This window comes from Lycium ferocissimum, chromosome 2 (genome assembly GCF_029784015.1).
Source record: "Lycium ferocissimum isolate CSIRO_LF1 chromosome 2, AGI_CSIRO_Lferr_CH_V1, whole genome shotgun sequence".
NCBI lineage: Eukaryota > Viridiplantae > Streptophyta > Magnoliopsida > Solanales > Solanaceae > Lycium > Lycium ferocissimum.
The window spans coordinates 45,785,645-45,807,936 of record NC_081343.1 but is presented as its reverse complement, the minus strand read 5'-3'; the positions used below and the strand labels follow the sequence as shown (position 1 = coordinate 45,807,936).

The 22,292-nt window shown below is 35.8% G+C and overlaps 2 protein-coding genes across 3 annotated transcripts; one reads left to right on the top strand and one right to left on the bottom strand.

Moving 5' to 3' along the window:
- The first annotated feature begins 4,756 nt into the window (after positions 1-4,756).
- Positions 4,757-9,427, top strand: LOC132040165 (AT-hook motif nuclear-localized protein 10-like). 2 transcript variants are annotated; one of them, XM_059430785.1, is made up of 5 exons: positions 4,757-5,189; positions 5,919-5,977; positions 8,298-8,429; positions 8,691-8,852; positions 8,972-9,427. In XM_059430785.1, the coding sequence occupies exons 1-5, from the start codon at positions 4,856-4,858 to the stop codon at positions 9,197-9,199; spliced, it is 915 nt and encodes a 304-aa protein (XP_059286768.1). In that variant the 5' UTR covers positions 4,757-4,855; the 3' UTR covers positions 9,200-9,427. The 2 variants fall into 2 exon arrangements, with proteins under 2 accessions (XP_059286768.1, XP_059286775.1); XM_059430792.1 differs by having other exon boundaries at positions 4,757-5,177; positions 8,972-9,385.
- Positions 9,428-12,473: 3,046 nt separating this feature from the next.
- On the bottom strand, positions 12,474-21,192 carry LOC132040154 (uncharacterized). The gene is made up of 15 exons (XM_059430775.1): positions 21,025-21,192; positions 19,140-19,223; positions 18,955-19,026; positions 18,786-18,857; positions 18,470-18,706; positions 18,215-18,325; positions 18,006-18,119; positions 16,747-16,869; positions 16,599-16,667; positions 16,343-16,446; positions 15,488-15,571; positions 15,260-15,347; positions 14,669-14,785; positions 13,274-13,455; positions 12,474-13,135 (listed from the first exon to the last, which is right to left on the bottom strand). Exons 1-15 carry the CDS (start codon positions 21,187-21,189, stop codon positions 12,853-12,855), a joined length of 1,905 nt encoding a protein of 634 aa, XP_059286758.1. The 5' UTR covers positions 21,190-21,192; the 3' UTR covers positions 12,474-12,852.
- Positions 21,193-22,292: the final 1,100 nt, after the last annotated feature.

Below are 22,292 nucleotides of genomic sequence, written 5' to 3'. Positions count from 1 at the left end.
AGGATTACTAGGTGTTATATACATATCGTAAGAATAATTAAAAAACACATAAAGGACATACATTAATCTTAAAGAGACATCCTAGTTATCTTTCTTTGTTAAGGATATTTGATTTTTTCAATTGAAGTGGAAATTAGGGATACAAATGCAAAAGATAACTTATTACAATTGGGTTTTTTTTGCTTTAAATTTAAGGGCAATTGGCGCGAATGCCCTTCAAATGCGCTGGTCTTTAATTTTTGCCCTCGTAATGCGTGGTCTTTAATATTTGCCCTTTTAAGCTAAAAGATAATAAGAAAAAGACTTTACTACCCCTACCCATAACATATAAAAATCTGAAAGTCTGTAACGAATCCTAAACATCCAATTAAACCTATCCATCATTTTAACAACAAACCTTTCAATCGTTCCATCGTTCCAACATTTCACCGGAGAAATCTCCATTGATTTTGCTGCTACAACATCGAAAAAGATAAAATACATAATATGTAGCGTTTCAATTGAATGTAATTCAACTTAATTTGATGCTTTATTAAGTTTAGATTTGTTAATATTTGAAAATAACAACAAATCATCTTCTATGAAATAACAAATCATCTTCTATGAACTAAACAACTGATATGCAGTTGAGATTCACATTGCGAATCATAATTTTACTCAACAACATAGAATTGATCAAATTTATTGCTTTGTTACGATTTTGATTAGTTTATACGTTCCATTTGATTAGTATACAATGCTCATGACTTAGACTTGAAATTATAGTAACTTCGATTGACAAAAAATAATCGAGGCAAAGTTACGAACAAGTATCTTAGGAGGAGGCAAAAGTTTACTTTACAAAAGAACAAAGTATCTTTGTTAGAGGCAACTTTCATTTTCATAAGTAAAATAAAAAAAATACACAAGTGTTAAGAATTAGACAAGTATCTTGAGGAGGAGAAGTTTACGTTAGAAAAGAACAAAGTATCTTTGTTAAAGGCAAACTTTCATTTTTATGAGCAAAACAAAAATTTACGCAAGTGTTAAGAACTAGTAAAAGTATGCCTTGGGAGGAGAGAAGTTTCTTTACAAAAGAACAAAGTATCTTTAAAGGCAACTTTCATTTTCATGAGTAAAATAAAAAAAAATACACAAGTGTTAAGAATTAGACAAGTATCTTGGAGGAGGCGAGAAGTTTACATTAGAAAAGAACAAAGTATCTTTGTTAGAGCAAACTTTCATTTTTATGAGCAAAACAAAAATTTACGCAAGTGTTAAGAACTAGAAAAATATGCGGAGGAGGCGAAGTTTACTTTACAAAAAAACAGTATCTTTGTTAAAACTTTCATTTTCATAAGTAAAATAAAAAAATACACAAGTGTTAAGAATTGACAAGTATGCGGAGGAGGCAGAAGTTTACATTAGAAAAGAACAAAGTATCTTTGTTAGAGGCAAACTTTCATTTTTATGAGCAAAACAAAAATTTACGCAAGTGTTAAGAACTAGAAAAGTATGCGGAGGAGCGAAGTTCACTTTACAAAAGAACAAGTATCTTTGTTAGAGGCAACTTTCATTTTCATAAACAAAATAAAAAAATACACAAGTGTTAAGAATTAGACAAGTACGGCGGAGGGGCGGAAGTTCGGCTTTACAAAATTACAAAGTATGCGTGAGAGGACTTTCATTTTCATAACCAAAACAAAATATTATTAACAAAACAACACCAATAACACATAAGATTGCATAAAAATCAAAATTATTAACAAGACAATACCAAAAAATCAAGACACACATAAATTAACTTAATTCATGAAGTTATGTCGAACAAGCATAACTTTATGCGGAACCGACATAACTTCAGTTTCAAAAATCATAAACTCTGCCGGACCCGGCATATGTTGCCTCAGACAAAAACATTCTTCAAAAAATCAGATTATTAAACAAAAACAGCAGTAACAACATAAAAAGGCATTCACAGTAAAACTTCAAAGATTGACAAAGAGAAACCAAAACGCATATCAAAATCGGCTAAAATATATTACGACATTCATAATACGATATTCAAAAAATCAAAATATATACATGGAACGAAACTAAAGTTGAAAAAATCGTAGAGACACTATAACAAAACACTATAATTTTAAATAAAAAAGGATCAATTAAATATAAAAAATGACGAAGACAAAGATATCAATTCAACAAACAATAATTTAACATAAAAACAAATATTGAAACGAGCAAAAGATCCAAATGCATAAGTTTTAGAACGGATGAGATAGACACAAAAAAGAGGAGGAAAGAAGCAAAAAAAAAGGAAAAAAAAGAGCAAATGACGAAATAGAAAGAGTTTTAATGGGGTAAGGGTAATTTCGTCAAAAAACTTTCAAAGCAGTGAAGCGGCAAAAATTAAAGAAGACATAAATGAGGGGCAAAATATAAAGACCAGCCCAAAAGAAGGGCACTCCGTGCAAAAAAATGTTTAATTTTTTTGGGTAATGTATTAAATTTTGGTGAGCGTTCGGTTTTATCAGACTTCGGTTCGGCTATTTCGATTTCGGTTTTTTGACGATGGACACCAAACACCGAACCAAACTAGTTCGGTTTGGTTTGGTTTTTCGGTTTTCGGTATTTATGCCCAGCTCTACAAGCAATAGTGCCAAGTGGAACATTGATATTCAATTTAGATCGAATCAATTATACGTAACTGCTTTAGTATATTCTTTTGGACCTTTCGGTATGAAGATAGTACTTATAAAAGTATACTGATGTGAATCCTTATAGAAACATAGTAAGGTGAATAACTAGTGAGGTTCAATAATTTTTGCTCCATTATCCCAATATGAATGACGAAGGAAAGAAGTGTTTGCAATAGTAGAACCTAAATTCAAGGCAACACTGTTTCAATGAGAATTTGGAATTAAACCCACCCGCATCCACAAAGAAGAAAAGAGAAGTGAAATCCATATGCGCGTGTTGAAGTATAACGGGTATCAAGCAAAAATTCGATCTTAACACCTATGACCTTTGTAAATGTTACTCCCTCCCTTTCATATGACCTGATTGATTGAACATAAAACTTGAGAAAGAAATAAAGATTCTTAAAACTTGTTACTTTAAATATGTCAGAAGATTAGTGCTAGTGCGGCCTTAGTGATAGGATGGTGTCGAGTGGAACTGTGCTAAATGGATAAAAGTTACTCTAGGGATAACAAGATGAACTCTCAAGAGTTCACATCAACGAAAAGTTATGGTACCTCAGTTATAATCATGTCATTAAGGATAAAAATTATTTTCCAATAAAGATAAATATTACTCCATACTTTTTTTTGCCGTAATAGACTAAAAGAAAATATTGTACCATAAAATGAAATAGAGGGATTAAAGAACAATATTTACTATTCATGATAGTTGACGTTTTTAACTTTAGGAAAGCAGGACCACAAGTCAATGAATATTTTAAATGTTTGCACGAATGATAGGAAATATGCGTCGAGTTCTCACAAGGACACAAAAAAGGACCATTTTGGTGGGTGTTAGATTTATTTCATTTTCAATTGTCACTGCTTTCATTAAAATCGCACTTTCATCAAGGAACAGCATGTGACTCCATTAGTGGCCCTCACAAAGTGTAGTTCCTAGTTGCTCCTCGTTAGACCTCATGAGTCGTGATCTTTCCAGTATCCCCTTATTTTCATTTTTTTTTTCTCGTAACATTTTAAGTTTAGATGGATGACAACCTTCTACAGTATTTCAAAACTGAAATTTTGTCTATGTTTGTAACCCAAATAAATAATTCTTATTATTGATTAACGTTAGATAGAAGTCCGAATCAAAATATGAACGAATCGGTGTGTTGTACAAATGAGATGATGGATATGAAACACGACCAATGACTAATTATTTTGAACCAAAAGTTATTAAATTATTTTTTATAAAGAAAAAGTACCTCAACTTTAGCTAAGTACAGTATTATAAAAGTTACTCCCTCCGTCTCATAATAAGTGTCACCTTAACAAAAAACACTCATATTAAGAAATCAATAATGCAATGCGAAATTTACTAAATTACCCCTATTTAATAAAAATAAATTATTTTTTCCCATTGAGTGGAACATCTTTCAAATGTAGTAATCGCTTTTAAGCGTGAATTCAACAATCTAATTCTTATGTGTCTTTTTTAATCATCATTTAGATGTTACTTTAACTTGTAAGTTTTTATGTAAGGATAGAGTTGAAAAAAATTAGTCAATATATATCTTGATTTCCTAAGATGACACTTATTATGGATAAATTTTTTTGATTAAAGTGACACTTATTATGGAATGGAGGGAGTAATAACTTTTTTTTTTGTATTAAAAAGTCATAGCGTTACCTAAATATCATAGTAGAAAGGCATACTGCATTTGCAGCCTCTTAAATTTGCCTCCTTTTTCATTTTAACATCTCAACTAAGTGTTGTTCCTATTAAACTCCTGAACTCATCCTCAAGTGTGTATATCAAACACAATCTGACTTACATAGTATTTCATCTTCAATGTAGCAACATGCTAATATATATTCTAATTTAATTATGCCATGTTTTAGCTAAAATTAGCAACAATTAAGAGTGAAAAGATGAGTAGTTTTTAATTAAGTTTGCAATGAAAGAGCGGAACCAGCAGAAACCGACACATTCACTTTTTATTCTTCTTTTTCCATCTTTTGTGAAAATGTTTTGACCAGTTTTGCTTTGTCTTTTTTTTTTTTTTCCACCCGGTATACATATCTGCATTAAAGATATTTTTCGTCGTTTCCAAAGGGTTTGTTTTTCAAAAATATAAATAAAACATATTCTAAATAATTAGTGAAAATAGGGAGAGGAAAAAAAAAAAAGAATGTCAGTTGGAGAATCCAATGGAGTTTCAATGCTGCAAAACCTGGGATCACCATCACCCTTTGCTGCTACCGATGGTAGTACAACAACGTACAACCCTTTAATGCAGCCAATTCCCACCTCAACTTCACCAACACCGTCTTACATAAACCCTAGCTCAGTTAAACGGCCACGTGGAAGACCTAGAAAGCATTCTCTAGAAGGTTCCGCCAACCATGGGATAATTTCTCCTCCGCCGCCTCAGGGAGCTGACGTGGCAGCGGTGAAAAAGGGGAGGGGGAGGCCACGTGGCTCTGGGCGAAAGCAACAAGTAGCTTATTTAGGTAATATATATGGTAAGAAGTGAAGTTTATATACTCTGCACATGTTGAATTAAATAATTAATTGTATTTGTTTATTTGTGTTGGTACTAGCATTTGTTAGTATTGGGGCTACAATTTAAAATATTGTCTTGTGTGAACTCAATTAATTTAAAATATCATACTAGACGATATATTAATTAGTTTTCAGCTAGGTATTGGGATGAAGTATTGTACTTAATCAGGGACTAATTTTGCTGATTTAGGTAATATAAGCAGTATCTTTATACTACTCTGCACATGTTAAATTAAACAATTGTATTTCTGTATTTGTGTTGGTTCTAGCTTTGCTTTACTTTTGTTGTTGGGGCTACAATTTTTTATATCATACTAAAAGATTTAACTATTAGCTACCAGTTTGATATATTAATTAGTTTTTTATATTTCCTTTTCCTCTGTGCATGAAAAAGAAGACTTATTTTATTTACTCATGTTTCTTCATTGGGACAGCATTGCAATTTGGTAATTAAATATTAAAGATCTACTTTTTTCTGCCAATTAAAGTAGCTGCTGTGAAATTAGCTCCTTTTCCCGTTAGCTTACGTTGACATGAAGTTCAGCAGAAAAAGTCATTTTTTTGCTCTTATGCTATTCACTGAATCTGAATATGGTATTTAATAGCTGATACTTTGTAATGTGGAGTTTAACGGCTTTGTAATGTTCTTTCTGCCAAATCTCAAGTCACTCATGATTTTCAACTTGCAGGATCAGAAGCAGCAGGGTTTGGATTTAGACCGCACGTTATCACAATAAAAGCTGGGGAGGTGTGCTCTTAGTTAATCTCTCTTTTGATCAGCATGTGTTTTACTCTTTCTCTCTTGTCCTTTAATTATCTTGTCAGTAGGGTGAAAGCTCGATCAGATGTTCTGGGACTGGCTTGTTTAGTTTATCTTTGTGTCATGTCCATACCTGATCAATCATCGGATAATTTTGCTAATAAAAGCCGGGAAAACTACTTTCTGGATAGTTTGCCCATGTGATTTAATTTCATTATAGCAATTATGAGTTTGTTATGCATCTTTTCTGATTTTAGTTTCATTGTAGCAATTATGAATTTGTTAATGCATCTTTTGTGATTTTAGTTTCATTGTAGCAATTTTGAATTTGTTATGCACCTTTTCTTCTTGCTACTATTTGATAAGCACCCGAGGTTACCTTTTATACAAGTTCCAGTCTAGGAGAGTAGCCCGAAGAGTTTTCTTTCTGTCAGGTTTTGTGATCAATCAAAGTAGTTACGATGTACAGTGGCAGAGCCAGGATTTTTAGTACGGGGGATTCAAAATATAAAGAAAGAAACTAATGAATAAGAAAATTCTGTTTCTTTATTCTGCGAATATGAACTTCAGATGCTATTTTAAAATCTCCATGCTGAGTCTCTTGATAATTTTCGGTTCCTACGAAGATGAAAGGATCTACTCCTTGATCCCAGTTTCTACTGCACGTTTTGCATTTGGGACATTTATCAGCATTTGACACACTTCTATAAGTAATACGGAGTAATAATCTTACAAGTTCTAGGAGTTGGAGTTCATTCAGGAAATAGCCTGGATTTGTTAGGACTAATTTCTAATCAGTTCCATTCCTGATCATAGTTGTTCTCATCAATGGAGAAGTTTGTAGTTGTTGTACCGCTATTCTTTCTGTCTGCCTGGCCATTTCTCTATTTTCATATCTCCTCCCTTTCTCATTCACTGTTCTGTATCAATCATTTACTAATTTTGTCGGTGGACTGCCAGTTTTAGCGGTCCCTATGATTCAATTGGAGCTACCACTAGGTGGTCCTCCTGCCCACTTTTTTGTGTTTTTTGCTCTTGTTCTGTAATTAAACAAAGAACATATAAGACGGTCTTTCAGATCTCGACTTTCAATATTCTTATGTGGTTTGTCATTTTCTGGATGTATAATTCTCTTGGGGAAACCAGTTAAAAAAGTTTAAAATAGAAAAAGAATATGAATAGAAACAACTTAAGCATGGACTAGTGACTAGTCATCCAAGACATTTGATATTTTTCTCCCAATTGTTTCAGGCGGTCTTCCACTTATTTTCTTAATGTACCACTTATTATTATATTTGGTGGTCTTTTTACACATCAGTTGTTAATTAGGTAATGACAAATGACTTAATGGAACTAAGACAAATGTTCCTTGTGCTTGTGGGGATTTTGAATGTGTAGAGAAGAATGATGAAGTGTCATCAGGCAAGTAGGTCAAAAGCAAATCATCTATTATAGCTTGACTTTCTGCAGCTGAAGTATTAGTCGTGTTATATGAGTATGTTCCGTGTACTTAATATGGTGACATCATTGCTCTCTTGCTTTATTTTAATCTATGTTGGTCGGACCCTTCAACCTACCTGCCGCACCCATGTCGTTCCAACACAATTTGGGTGTGGGTGTGAGATCTACACCAGATCTGGTCAACTTATCTTGGGTGACTACATCTGACCAATAAGTACAATGAGTATAGAATGCTTTGCTATTACGCTAGATATATTATGAATAAATTATTAAGTGCTTATTAATAGTACCAGTTTCAAACCCAAAAAAAAAAAACATTAAGTGCTTATAAAGAATTAAATTTTATTAGTTTTAGTTTAATAACTTTAACTAATCGAAATATATACTTATATGTGTCGTAATATATAATTATTAGCCGTATCCCAGCACCCATATCCGCACTTGGATCCATACCCCCGAATCCTAAAATTTAGGTGAGGAAGAACCGATTTCTAGATACGCACATAGAACTTAATAGTTTACAGTACCAGTTTCTCAAAAAAAAAAAAAAAAAAAAAAAAAAAAAAAATCATAAGAACTTAATAGTTCAAAATGATTTACTCTTTTGAAGATATGGAATGAATATCTTTTTATTTGTGAAATAAATGTATTACTATAACTACAATGATTACATGGTCTTCTTTAAATATTGTGGAGTGAAGGTGGGGGTTGAAATGTTAGATTCGGAGTGAGTACAACTTAACATGTGAATTTTGTCTTAATTTCTCAAATCAACTTGATATTAGAAATCCATATCTCTACATGTTTGAATGTTCAAATCAGTATTTCCAGCTTTTTGGTTTCTCAGGATGTATTGGCAAAACTGATGTCATTCTCCCAAAGTACCTCACAAGCGGTGTGCGTTTTGTCAGCCAATGGTTCCATATCTAATGTATCACTTTGGCAAGCAGCAACATCAGGTGGCACTGTAACATATGAGGTTTGTACTTCCATGTTAATATTTCTTCTTACGTATATAGAAAGTGGGTATGGAACTGTATCATGTTTAGCATGTGTTTTGCCTTATATGAACCTATCAGACCAAGGTCATAGGCTGGTCTACCTTAGATTTATGTCATAGTATGTAAACCACTCAATCAGGTGTTTTGACACTTTTGGCTGTATGTACTTCTGGAAATTATCCAGTACCATCAGATGTCTCTTATCACATTCTGGAAAAAATGTTGGTTAACTGGTACAGGGACGGTTCGAGATCCTAACTCTGTCTGGTTCCTTTCTTCTCTCGGAATCTGGGGGTCAACGCAGCAGAACAGGTGGTTTGAGTGTGTCACTAGCTGGACCAGATGGTCGAGTTTTGGGTGGCGGTGTGGCAGGGCTCCTTACAGCAGCAGCTTCTGTTCAGGTTCGACATAGAATTTATACAAATATATGGTCCTTATAATCAAATATGTTCGAAATAGCTTTTACTTCCATTACATCTCTTCTTTTGAAACGAGAGCCTGACCTTCTTACTTGCTGCAGGTTATTGTTGGTAGCTTCAGGACGGAAGGTCAGAGGCAGCTGAAGTCAGGGAATTCAGACGCCTTTGGTACACCAGCAACATTTGTCTCTGGAGCATCAGCAGCCAGAAGTCCTCCATCCCTCGGAACCCTAAGTGAGTCCAGCGGCGGTCCTGTCAGCGCTCATAATCAGCTTGTTGAAACTTCGAATAGTAGTCCTTCTGGAGTAGCTAACTTGCCCTGGAGATGAGAGAATTATGTTCGTATGTTCCCAGAATTCGTGTTGATAATCCGTGCCCCCAAGCTTAGAAAGCTGTGTAATCTGTTTATTTAGTACTCCCTCAGTCTCAATATACTTGTCGTCCTTAGTAAAAGTATTTGTCTCAAAATACTTGTCAATTTAATAAATTAAGATAAAATTAAATAGCTTTTTCCACCCTTTGTATCAATTAATCCTACAACATTTATGATTGGTGGAGTTAGCATAGATATATAATGAATTTTTCTTGAGGGGAGGATAGCATAGTGCAAGGTTTAAAGAGGGGGAAATAGTCAAAATGCTTCCCTTATGCTTTCTTAAGGGACATGTAAATAGAAACACGACAACTATTTTGAGGCAGAGGGAGATATTTCATTATTCCCTTCTGATCATAGTTAATGATTTTTCCGTCCTGGCCTATAATCTGAAACGTGCAAAAGAGGCATGCTATTTGTTTCTATAAAAGAAGTAACATAATTGCTACTCCACTCCATCCCAATTTTTGTGACACGCTTCACCGTTTTAGTCTGTTCCAAAAAAAATATCACAGTTGTATAATTAGAAATAACTTAATTTTAAAATTTCCATTTTACCGCCATTTTTTTGCACGGATTGCCCTTCGTTTGGGGTGGTCTTTAAATTTTGCCACTCAAATTTGTGGTCTTTAAATTTTGCCCTTCATATTTGTGGTCTTTAAATTTTGCCCTTTGCTTGGAAAGATGAGCGAATACATGAAATTAAGGTTCGAACCCCCGCTCAAGCATAAAATAAAAAAATAATTTCGCAAGCGCAGGACTAGGGAGGTGTATGCGGATTCGAAGATACAATCTTTAAGAAAAAAGTTAAAGTTATGCCGGATCCGACATAACTAAAAGTCCCCCTCAAGGCAAAGTACGCCTCGCGTACTTTTTAGTTAAACATAACTAAAAGTCCGGGAGGGGGCATATAAAATTTAAACTTTGCCTTATAAGGCAAACTTTTTTTTTTTGGTTGAAAGTCTATTTTATTCCATCCAAAAAACTTGTACAGCACAAAGTTGAAGCTGACCTTCAACTGTACATGGTAAAATTCCTACTCACTAACTTGTATAAGTCAAACTAGGAGCAACTATTACATTAAAAAACAACGACCGGCTTTAATCAACTACACTTAGCTAGGGATAGCAATTCATAGCAAAGAAGAGCTCTCGCCATTTGAAGTTGTTCTCGCCTTGGATGTGAATATGTTGTGCAATCTCTCTGCCAGTCTATCGGAAGAAGCCGAGTATTTTGAAATCGAGTAGGTTCCTTTCTCTCCAAACCAATGCCACTAGCATACCAAAAATGCGACAAGTAATGGAGCGATGCTTTGATTTGTGTCTAGCAATGTGTGAGATCCGATGTGATTTCATGCTGCCAGCCCCTATTCTTCTAGTGTACCCCTCCATACCAACAATCTGTACCACAATCCTTTTGTGATGGAGCATTCAAAATAAAGATGGGAAAATATTTCTTGGGTACGCCTGCGAAGATGGGAAAATATTTACGAAGTCTATCAACGATTGCTAATCTACCTTGTATTGCCGACCAAAGTGTGAATTTGTATCCTGGGATGGACATTTGGTTGTAGCATAATACTTTTCCATGTAACTTTGGTATATATGCTTGAAAAAATACATATATATCTTCAAGGCAAAGTTTGCCCATAAGGCATAAGTATGCCCCATCGGCATAAGTTTGGTAAATCCTTAACAAGTTTATGCCGATGGGGGCACACTTTTAATGGGCAAACTTTTATGCGATCCGCATAAAACTTATGAAGGAATTATCAAAGTTATCACAGGAACCCAGCATACTTATGTCAAGTTCCGCATAAGGCATAAGTATCTTGCCGGTCCGCATGATAACTTTGCTAATTCCTTCACAACCGTATGCTTGACGGGGGCATAGCGAAATTTAAACTTTGCCTTGCGAATTTTTTTTAAAATTTTGATTTGTGTGGGGGTTCGAACACGAAACCTATGGGATTTAGCGAAGGGCAAAATTTAAAGATTTCAAATATGAAGGACAAAATTTAAAGACCACCCCAAAAGAAGGGCAATTCTGCGAATTGCCCTTTTACCGCCACATAAATATCCAATAATTTTAGAATTTCTCTTTTTTTTCTTAAACTTTATATCAGGCCAAACTTTGCCACATAAAACGGGAAGGGGAAGTATCATTATGACATTATCTATAGAAAACGTGTCATATATTGCTACTTCACTCGGGCAGGGATGTAAATTCTCTTGCCCCTTGCAGAGTCTGAGAAATAAATTTTAAGGTTGGAGAATCAAAAACAAATAGGCTCTTGCATCACGCATATAACTAAAATCATTTTTTTGCGCGGAGTGCCCTTCTTTTGGGGTGGTTTTAAATTTTGCCCTCATATTTGTGGTCTTTAAATTATCCCCTCATATTCTTTGGTCTTTAATTTTTTGCGCCTTCGCATTGCAACTTTGAGCTTTCGCACCAAAATCATGAGGTTCGAGTTCGAACCCCCGCTCGCGCATAAATTAAAAAAAAAAAATCGCAAGACAAGGTTTGGGTCGCGTGTATGCGCGCGCACCGATACTTTTGTTAAGGAATTACAAATTTTATGCTCTGGACCCCGACATACTCATGCCTTATGGCGGACTTGACATAAGTATGTCGGGTCCGCATAACTTTGATAATTCCTTCACAAAGTTATGCGGTGGGGGCATACTTTTTAACAATAGGCAAACTTTTATACCGAACCGGCATAACTTTGTGAAGGAATTATCAAAGTTATGCGGATCTACGCATACTTATGCCAAGTACGCAAAGGCATAAGTATCTTGGGTCCGGATAACTTTGATAATTCCTTCACAAAGTTATGCGGTGGGGGCATACTTTTAATGGGCAAACTTTTATCTCTGGGACCCGGCATAACTTTGTGAAGGAATTATCAAAGTTATGCGGGACCGATACTTATGCCAAGTTTGCCCACAAGGCATAAGTATGCAGTGCGGCATAACTTTGGTAATTCCTTAACAAAAAAGTATGCGGTCCGGGATAGCGAATTTTAAACTACGCCTTGCGAATTTTTTTTAAAATTTTGATTTGCGTTGGATTCAAACCTGGAACCTATGGGTGTTAGCCGAAGGGCAAAATTTAAAGATTTCAAATATGAGGGGCAAAATTTAAAGACCACCCCAAAAGAAGGGCAATTCGCAACTAAAATTCCCTCATACTACGCAAGATGTATTTCACCCTTCGCCTGCATTACATTCAAAATATACTCTTATATTGGGCCTTAGAACCGTAATGTATCAACACCAACAAGAAAATACACGAGAATTTAGGTATTTCCACTATTAGTTCTGATCTTCATCATCACACCAACTTTTGCTAAATATTACAAATGGCTTTTGCCTTGCTATGAATACAAAAATTGACCTCTAACACCACATGGGATGTATGCAGGCAGGAGAGGAGGCCTCATGAATCTAAGATGCAATGAATATGTCATAATCTCGGCATCTTGCCATGACCAACCACGGTCCAGGACAAGCATTTTCAACTCTTCATGACATGGTCTGACTCTTTGCCATGGAAGGGCAAGCATTTCCTCTTTCATGGTCATCAAACAGCAAAGATCAATCTCTACAAGGAATCTGGACAAGGTGGGATTCTTGAAGGCATCTGCATGTCCCCTCCAAACCATTGTGTAACTTTAGGTGTTATGGACATTTTGCTCATTTCATTATCAAATTCATCAAGATCCTGATTATAACTTCGGGCACCTCCATCATTAGCTATATCCATCCCCTTCCCTGCTGTACAGATTTCAATATCGTCTTCGTCACTAGTACCCTCATCATCATCCTCATCGTTGTCATAAGAGCTCCGAACCATTGACCAGTACACAAAATTTGGCCGGATGAATCTTCCAGAACATACAGCAAGAAAGAACACACCAATTAATAGAACAATCACATGGAAAATTTCACCCAAAACGTATGGCAATATCCAATCAAACAATTAAAATACACGATAAGTGAACAATGTCAATGTAGAAAGAAACCTGTCAGATCTCATTAGCAGACAAGGATCAAATGGGAAAAACATGTCAAGCCTCTCTCTACCACCAAAAGCCATTGAAAGTTCTGACTCAAGTAGACCGCTTGATACAAAGTTATCAGGCACATCAAGATGAATCACTTTTGCCAACCGAAGAAATTCTTCCACTATTGATGGCAAGCATACCTGTTGGCAAAATATTTATTGGAGACGAGAATTAACAAAAAGTAGAGAATATACTAACAGAAAGCACATACAAGCCTCGGGCAAATCCCCACTTAAGGATCGGCTATCAGATCCTCTGCTTTATTTTGGGGGTCCATTATTTGTCTTTATGACACTCCCGAGTTCTCTAAAATTAGCGACTTCAAAACTCATGATTATCCAGACGCTAACATAAATATTTAACCAAACTTAAAAGGGTACTTTCAAACACCAGACCTAATGCAAATGGAACCAACAGTGAACATATAACTTAATATCACCTAGTTGGTATCCGCTATATGAATACTTTGCTTCCACTATGTTCTATTGGCTAATCCGCATGCATTCCAAGAGTTTTTAATTAAAAATTTCCTCACATGCTTTTATTAACACCTTGAATTGTCATACTGACACACGAATCAGTGTATCTGGAGGTGAAAGCAGGGGATGTTTAAGACATCTCAGTCAATCTCTGTCTTCTGTTAGAGAAGATCATTTAGTCTTGCCTAATCATGCATGACCGTGCACCCATCATCTTAACATCGCAACTCATCCTATTAGTCCGGACGTAAAAACTGACATTCACTTTCTTATAACACACAGGTCTCGAATTTGTTTCACTATGACAAAATCATCCAAGGAGTTGCATCATACTCCTGTATCACCATCCCCCTCCCCCCTTTTTTTCTATTTGAAAAAGGTAATACAATATTAGCAGTACACTAGAGAAGAATGTTCTCAACGAGATATCACAAGTAAAGATAGATCCCCAAAAATGGCCCTAGCCTATTCCAATAAGATATCTTCTGGAGAACTAAAATGATCCTTTCCTCTATTTTAATCCCCTATTTTAATTTTGTGTTAAATCTGCACCTAGCCATTCTCCTAAAAACTGAACCCAATACCTGAACGCTGAACCCTTATATATAAATTGTCTGCATTTAAGCACTGCAGCTCTGTCGAACCATCTAATCTCACTCAACTCTATCTTTCTTATGTTATCTAAGCTTAAAACAACTAAGCCTTAGACCCAAACAAGTTGGGAGTAGTTATATGAATCCTCACCGCCCATTTTTCCTATGTTGTCTAGCTTGCCGGGCATATATTCTATCCGAATGAAATAATAAAAATCATAAAGAGAAAATACAAAATAAAAGAAACCTAAGAGCCATAATAGAGAAAATGAACACATTACCATTAATGGGCTCAATGGATGCCTCAAGATATCCTCTAGATGCTTTGATACCCGTGATCTGATGGGAGGGATAGCAAGGATTGATCTCATGCGGAAGCAAAGTACATACATCATGGCCTGCAATACAATGAACAAATCAGTAACAATTCATTTGGATGTCAAGAAAGTTTCCGACAGTGATCCGCTAAAGAAAAAGAAAAAAAGGAAGATAATTTTCTCGCGTTGGTTTGTTTCCAAGGTAAAGTTAAGTCTTCCCTCAAGTTCCCTACATATTTTGCACACTTAATTTGAAATAATTCTTTTTAATTGAAAAGTTTTTAACCACTTCTGTCGCAAGTTTCCTGTAATTCACAAAAAGAAAATAAGAAAGTTTAACTTTCCTACAGTTCCCTTGATCCTTCCTAGCACTCCAACGGTACATAAATAAAATTATCACCATGAATATAATTTGGAAAGCCTTTAAACAGATCCACATTAAGATACAGAAAAAAAGCCCACTCCTCAAACAATATAAAAAGAATGAGGGTCTCTGTGTGGGAGGGAGTGGGACAGACTATTGAAGCTTCTGACTAGAACAAAGCAATCAAGTACCTGGCACGCAGCATAGAATTCCTTGTGAGCTTTTGGATTGATGCCGCCACTCTGGTTGGAGCAATAAGTGGAACACCATTCCATCAAACTGAACCCTCGCACAAAAGAAAAACAAAAGAAAATCAATGACTTGAGATGCATTTCAATTCATTATTGACCAATGGAAGCAACTCAAAACTATAAAATATATTGTGTATAGAGTTGAAGATGCTTAGTCATCAGACAAACCTTTCTACATATTCAGCAACGGATGAGATGGACAAAAACTTCGCACGAGCCAAATAACTAGCAAGATAGGCCACAGCGCTCATTCTGCAAGCAACCAATAAATCAGTTCCTCCCAAAAACCATGACAAAAATGAATATAACTGGAGGAAAAAAACTAGCAGCATTCCCCACCCAACCTCCCCGGATGAACTAGTAAGCAAAACACTATCATCCACTCGCGGAGAGTATCGAATCTGTTCTGTTGCATTTGAAATTTTAAGCAAAAGACCACAAAAAACACTACAAAACATTCTGACAAGGAAATAAAAATGACAGCTACTTTTTGTCTTATCGAACACAATTGACAGGTACTGAAACATGATAATCTATGACTTTTAAGGACCACTATTTTGATGGCCTGTTATCTTAACAGCATATGCAGAAAGTCTGCTACTTTCAGTAAGGAATACTACTTTTAGTGCACGAAAAATGTTGCAGGGCCATAAAGGGGCTAATGTTGGAACCCAAGCAGTGCCCCAACAAAATCTAAACTAGCACACCTCCTACATTGCATATTAAGAAGGAGAGGATAGTTGAATCCAGAGTTAAGAATGTCTCTAATAAACAGGGACTTCAGACTGTTCATTTTAGCTTCCAAAATTATGTTTGAAGATGAAACTCTTAAGCCCATCCACCTAGTATCACAAAGAGTTTCCGCTAAACACTCAGACAGAACAGTAAAACTGAGCAAGCAGTTGCTTGTGTACCCATAATATATGACTAAACAAATTGATAAACAAAACGGAAGTGCCAGGGGCAACAAGTGGGAGGGACAAGAAAAAGAAACCCAAGATTCAAAAAAAATTTAATCCTCACCTCCATTCTGGATATCTACTGGTCTTAAATATATGAAACAGAGTATAAGCAAATCTCCTGCCGCAGTTTTCAGGATCCAGTGAACAGGCATAAAACATCACAAACTGCAATAACAGAATCGACAAATTTAAGTTCCAAAAGGCAACAGGTACATTGAAGTAAGAAAAACAAATTTACAAGGTGTTCATCAAGTTTAGAAATGCTGGGAAAAGAACGACTAGCCTAATTGGCTGAGGATGATAATTATGCATGTTACCTGAGCAAATTTAGACTTGTATGCTGTCAAAACAGTTTGCTGAAAAGACTGGAGAAGAGTATCAAAGACCTACACCGTTTGAAAGACAAATACATGTAAGAAAAGCAAGGACTGGAGTTAGAATTAAACTCTGATGCATCTACTTTACCTGACTCAGGCGTCCACTCTGTTTGCAAAAGTTAAGGTGTTCAAAAGTAAGCACCATCAAGCTATCCAATTTCTGAGCACTGAGATTTCCACTAAAATACCGGTCAATCCAAGAAATTCGTTGCTGGAAGTAAAGACTTTGTTAGCATATAAAGGGCAGATGACAAATACCAAATCAAAAAGACTAATGAGCTCAGTCAGTAGAGTACGTGGCTCTTAACCTTTTGGTCGTGGGCTAAATCCCCACGGTGAACCCTCAAATAACTTACAAAAAAATTAAAAAAGATGGATGAAAATCAAACAATAAATATAATCAATCATCAGCTGAAAGCTACTCTTTTCTTTGTATTGCCCTTATAATACAGTACTTTTGACATGCCCAGCGTATTGTAATTTATATATGACGACAGACTAGTTCATCAAAAATAAAAATAAAAAGGATAGAACTGAACATCACAGGAAAAATGAACATTTACAAGAACAAAAAAAAAACATCTGCTTATAGATGGTATTTGTGATTCTCCCTAATTGATGACCATTTTGAATATAGCGTACCCAAATCCAATTGAATACAACCTTTAAAATGGTTGATCAACACCGTGAAAAAAAGAAATTTGTCGTACTCGATTATGGGAAGGGTGAAAATAGCTTTGTGGGCAGTGTGTCGAAAAGGCAATTTTTCCCTCAAGATTGACAGTCACTTCAGATTTAAATGGAAATGTTCTAGGAAATCCTCTTCTGAATCATCATGTGTTCTTTATCTACTAGGTTTCTTCAAGATTAAGACCAATCTTTTCTATAAGGTAATAGATTTTATTGATACTGGGAAATCCCTGCATTTAGAGAAACTGCACTGAACATGGTTCTATACAAAATTCACCCAATCATCTAAGGATCCTTACAGATGCACCAAAAAGAAACTAAAGACACAAGGCTAATCCACGCATGTACGAAATCATTACCCACCCACCCACCCACCCAAAAAAACACACAAAAAACGACCTCCTATTTCTCTCCTTCCATATTACCCTCACAAAAGCTTTTCTAATTAAAAATAAAAAGGAGAAAAGTAAAACCGAATAATGCAACATTATGGATAGAGCATCACCTTCTACACAAGTACATGATTCTGAAATACACCCCACCCCCCCACCCCCCCCCCACCCCACACCCCCAAATACACAAAAATGGAACTCAAACAAACAAAATTAGTGGCAACACTAAAATACAGAAGAATATCAGTAAAAAGATGAAAATCACCTCGTCACCATCTTGCTGACCATCATCCACTGGCCCTTCCAGATCTTCCAGCTCCATATCGAAGATGCCTTTGGTGAAATCTTCCTGTAATATATCATCCCATGCTATGTCTACCTAAGAAACTCAATAACAAGAATCAAATTAATTTAGTGCAACACCTATTAGAATCTACACTGTGCCTAAGTGAAGGGTCAATTCAAAGAACTTACATCCAAATCTATCAGCCTATCCATAATTGCAACAAGCATTGCTCTCCCAACAAGATCACCAATTGCTCCACTCTCTAGTTTTAACATGTTCTCCACATATGTCAAAATAAACTGTACGGGGGTGGGGGGAAGGAGGAGGAGGAACATGGTTAACACTTTAGGAGCTTCCAGCAATAAGGAACACAACACAGAAGAAATAGTGTACCAACCACGAGTGGAATTTTCTCATTAAAGAAAGCATGAATCTGCACTTACTGGTTCCTTTTTGAAAATGAGTGGCATCCTCTCCTTTATTATTTTCTCAAGTCTCAAGGGCGAAAGAGGAACTAACTCTGCAATGTCTATTAATGTTGAATGGACACGATTAATGACTTGGCCCTTTCTTACAATGCCACGCGGCTGATTCAACAATGGTATGAAGGAATTAGGAGGCATAAAATTGCTCACAAGCATTTCCAAGCACAAATCGACATACTGCCCACTGAATGTAGCCTACAGCATTGGGGAAGAGTCATGATCATAGAGACTATTAGACCAAAACATTGAAGATAGTAGCACTAGAGCCTCATACCAAGGATATAACTAATTCCATCAAAGCATCCATTACATCAGTCCCATAGTTCCACATGCTCATTCTTAAAACCTGCAAGCAAATAGACATTTTAAGTATCTTACCACTGCCAACCTGTATTCTTCAAAGATATAGATTGAAAGAGTTCATACAGCTATTTAGAACTTACAGATGAAATAAGAGCTTGATGGTGAACAATGTCGAGACAAGAAACTGATCCTGACAAAGCTTTTAAACATGTCTGAAATGCAAATCCCAGATTAAGTGATAATTAAAACACAAAGTAAAAGACACCACCACAAAAAAGCGATTGCAGGATGCCCAATATATGTGCAATCTCTAAGGAAGACATACCACCAGTATGGCCACATCCTCAGGTATAAGGCCTTCATTATGGTGAATAAGCCCACAAAGATCTTCATATTTGCCCCGGTCACCCTAATATACGGAATTCAGCTATAAAATTCATTTTGGAGAGCTATAATAAAATATATAGAAACTATAAAGAAAGTTAAATTCATAAAATTGCATCGCATGCACCAGTGAAAACAGCAACTAAGAAGGTTCAGACATTTCACATCTTGTGAAGATGTATTCCAGGAAAGTAAACAAAGTGGAAACAGGTAAAAAACAGCAATTTCAGCGAAAAGAATAAATGCAAATGTTTGGCCTGCTAGTGCTTGCTGAATAAAAATGAGGTAAATAACATTGCGGCCCCCCACCCCCCAAACACCCCCACCCCCCCTAAAAAAAAAAAAAAGAGAAAAATAAAAGAGAGAAGGAGAGACAGAAGAGGATGTGTTTAAGAATACCACTTCTGCATCCATTCAGAACTGAACAGTTAAGAGTACCAACTTAAAAGCACAATACTCGAACCTGAGCCCTCTTTATTCTCTATTCGACATCAGTCACCTGCACAGAGCCCTACCAATTTTCCCCTTTTTTCTATCTAAGTCAAACCCATGTAAGGCTCATGCACCTCACCTCATCATTTTTTTCTAACCAAGTTTTCCACGAGGACCAGCTAGCGGACGGTTCGAAACTCAGTGAATTACTAGTTTGCCCCTTTACCAGCTTCCATAATTTTATCTCATATCAGAACAAAGACAAATGACAACGGCCAGCAACCAACACTGTTTACTTTTTATTAGTTTCACCATAATTCTAACCAGAATCAATATGATTATCAACCAACAGATCAGAACTCCATAGTTTCTCCATACCGTCAATACTCAGTCTGTTATCTTTTCTTAAAGAAACAAAAATAGCAACATAATTGGGCGCCTTGACAATAGTCATGGTGCCACTCTCTATGTTTGGTTTGACTTGCATTTTAGTCCATGAAAAAGACCTCTTTCCTGAATGGAAACAATGGTTATCCCAAATCCCAATTGCTATGACACACTGTCGAATTTAGTACGAATAAAAATCTTTAACACCATTCTATTAATATTATAGTTCCATATAGCTTTCACAAGTTTCGAAACTTGAAAATTAAACTTTCAGCCATAAGTTCAATATTGTCTTCTACTATTTTTTTATAACTGTGGTGTCCGGGCCAGCTTGCGCGCACCTCGACTCATTTACAGAGTACCTGCTACCACCTACTAGCACAAATATCGAGTAAGTCTATCTACCAAGACTTAACCTAATATTTGTGCCTTCGCTGGGATTTGAACATGAGACCTCATGGAGAACACTTTATTGACCACTACGCCACACCCTGGATACTTCTCTTCAACTACTATTTACATAATACAAAAGCCAAACTAGCATCTAAAATTTAGTGCGCAATCATGCTATCAAATAAAATGAGATGGAAAGAGAGCATATGGTAAGCTAGTAAATCATTTTGAATTTGATGCAACAACTTCATAGTCTTAGTCACGTCTTCCACTATTATATTAACACTTCACCCAAACTCAAAAACTGCCAGTCCAAACATTCAACTCTTAATCTCCAGGGAAGTTAACCAAAGTCAATCGATATGGAGCACCTATGCTCATCTTCAATCAAATATTAAAAATAGACATCTTAGCAGTAAAGATACTTGTCATTTTATTTGTGATAGCAAGAATAAACAGAGGCTAGCAAAGAATTAAGGCAAGAAAATTCAAGATTTATGCTGACTTCATACGGTCTAACCTTGACTTCCGAGGCAGTGCATGCACCACCAAACCCAACTCCAAGCAATTATATAAGAACATAATTTTCCTACAAATATGTCCAAGCATCTAACCTGGAGAGCAGATTTAAGGACACCTCTAACATGATAGAGCAACTCTGTATCCGTAATCTCAACATTCTCCATCTCAGCATAACCCCCTTGCTCAGCATGTAATTCCATTCCCATCATGTAGATATAATTGAAATATTGGGCAAATTTCCTGTGAAACATCATCATGTGAAAACCCCCATTATCAGCGTAAAATGACCAGCTGTAGACCCTCGAATCATCTCATCAATTAACCAATCAAAATGCTTCTTCAAGAAAGGACAGTTAAAAATACTGAAGTTTGTAATGGTCTTTCCTATTTTTGATAAAGATACAATTTATCAAACGATGATCTACCAACAAGACAAGAACACATAATGCAAATCATATCGCGAATTATAATAAGTTATCAGCTGTTACTTTAATCTTTATTATAATTTCCTTTATTATAAAGATGCGCATTAAAAGTGACTTCAAAAGAATGAAGCACCAAGGGTTTAACTATTTCATTTGCAGAAAACCTGGAATTTTGTGTCTTATTACAACCTTAAACTTTCTAATCTTTAACTTGTTTTCCACTTAAGTTCAAAAATCACTGAGCCCTTTCAATTGAAGCAAGAAATAACCAGTCTTTCTCAATACGAAACAGAAATAACAGCTATAGGAACCAATATAATCAGAAAATTAAGTCTTTTGAAAACTAAATTACTAGTAGGCAATCACATATTTCAAGCAAATGAAAAGTATATTAACTAGTGAAACCCACAGGAAACTAAGTAATTGGAGTTAAGCTTCTTTAAACAATGGGAGCATAAAGAATATCACAATCCAATTCACCAAAAAAAAAATCGTTTCTTTGCCATCAAAAATTGCTGAAAAAGGGAATAAAAGCGTTATTGTCTATTAGAAACAAACAGAAAAAGGATAGTATGTAAAGAAAAGAGAAGCATACACTGTGATTTCTTCGGAGAAGGAGAAAGTGAGGAATTCGGTGACAGAAGAAGCAAAAGCGGCGCCAGGTAGTGTTTGGCAAGAATTTGAGGGCTCAAAAGAGTGAAATTTGCGCCTATTTCACTAGTCTTTCTTCTTCTTGTTAGTTGGGCCTACAACATGTTATGAGTTCTTTGGGCCTAAAATGATATTGGCCCATCATGCTTTCCAAAGGATCCCTCTTGGACCTACGGCCTCGATCTTGATTTCTTTTGCATTGGGTTGGGTAAGAAAAATGGTAAAATTACTTAAATGACTACCTTATGGTAGTTTCCTATCATTTATAACTATCCTTTTAAATA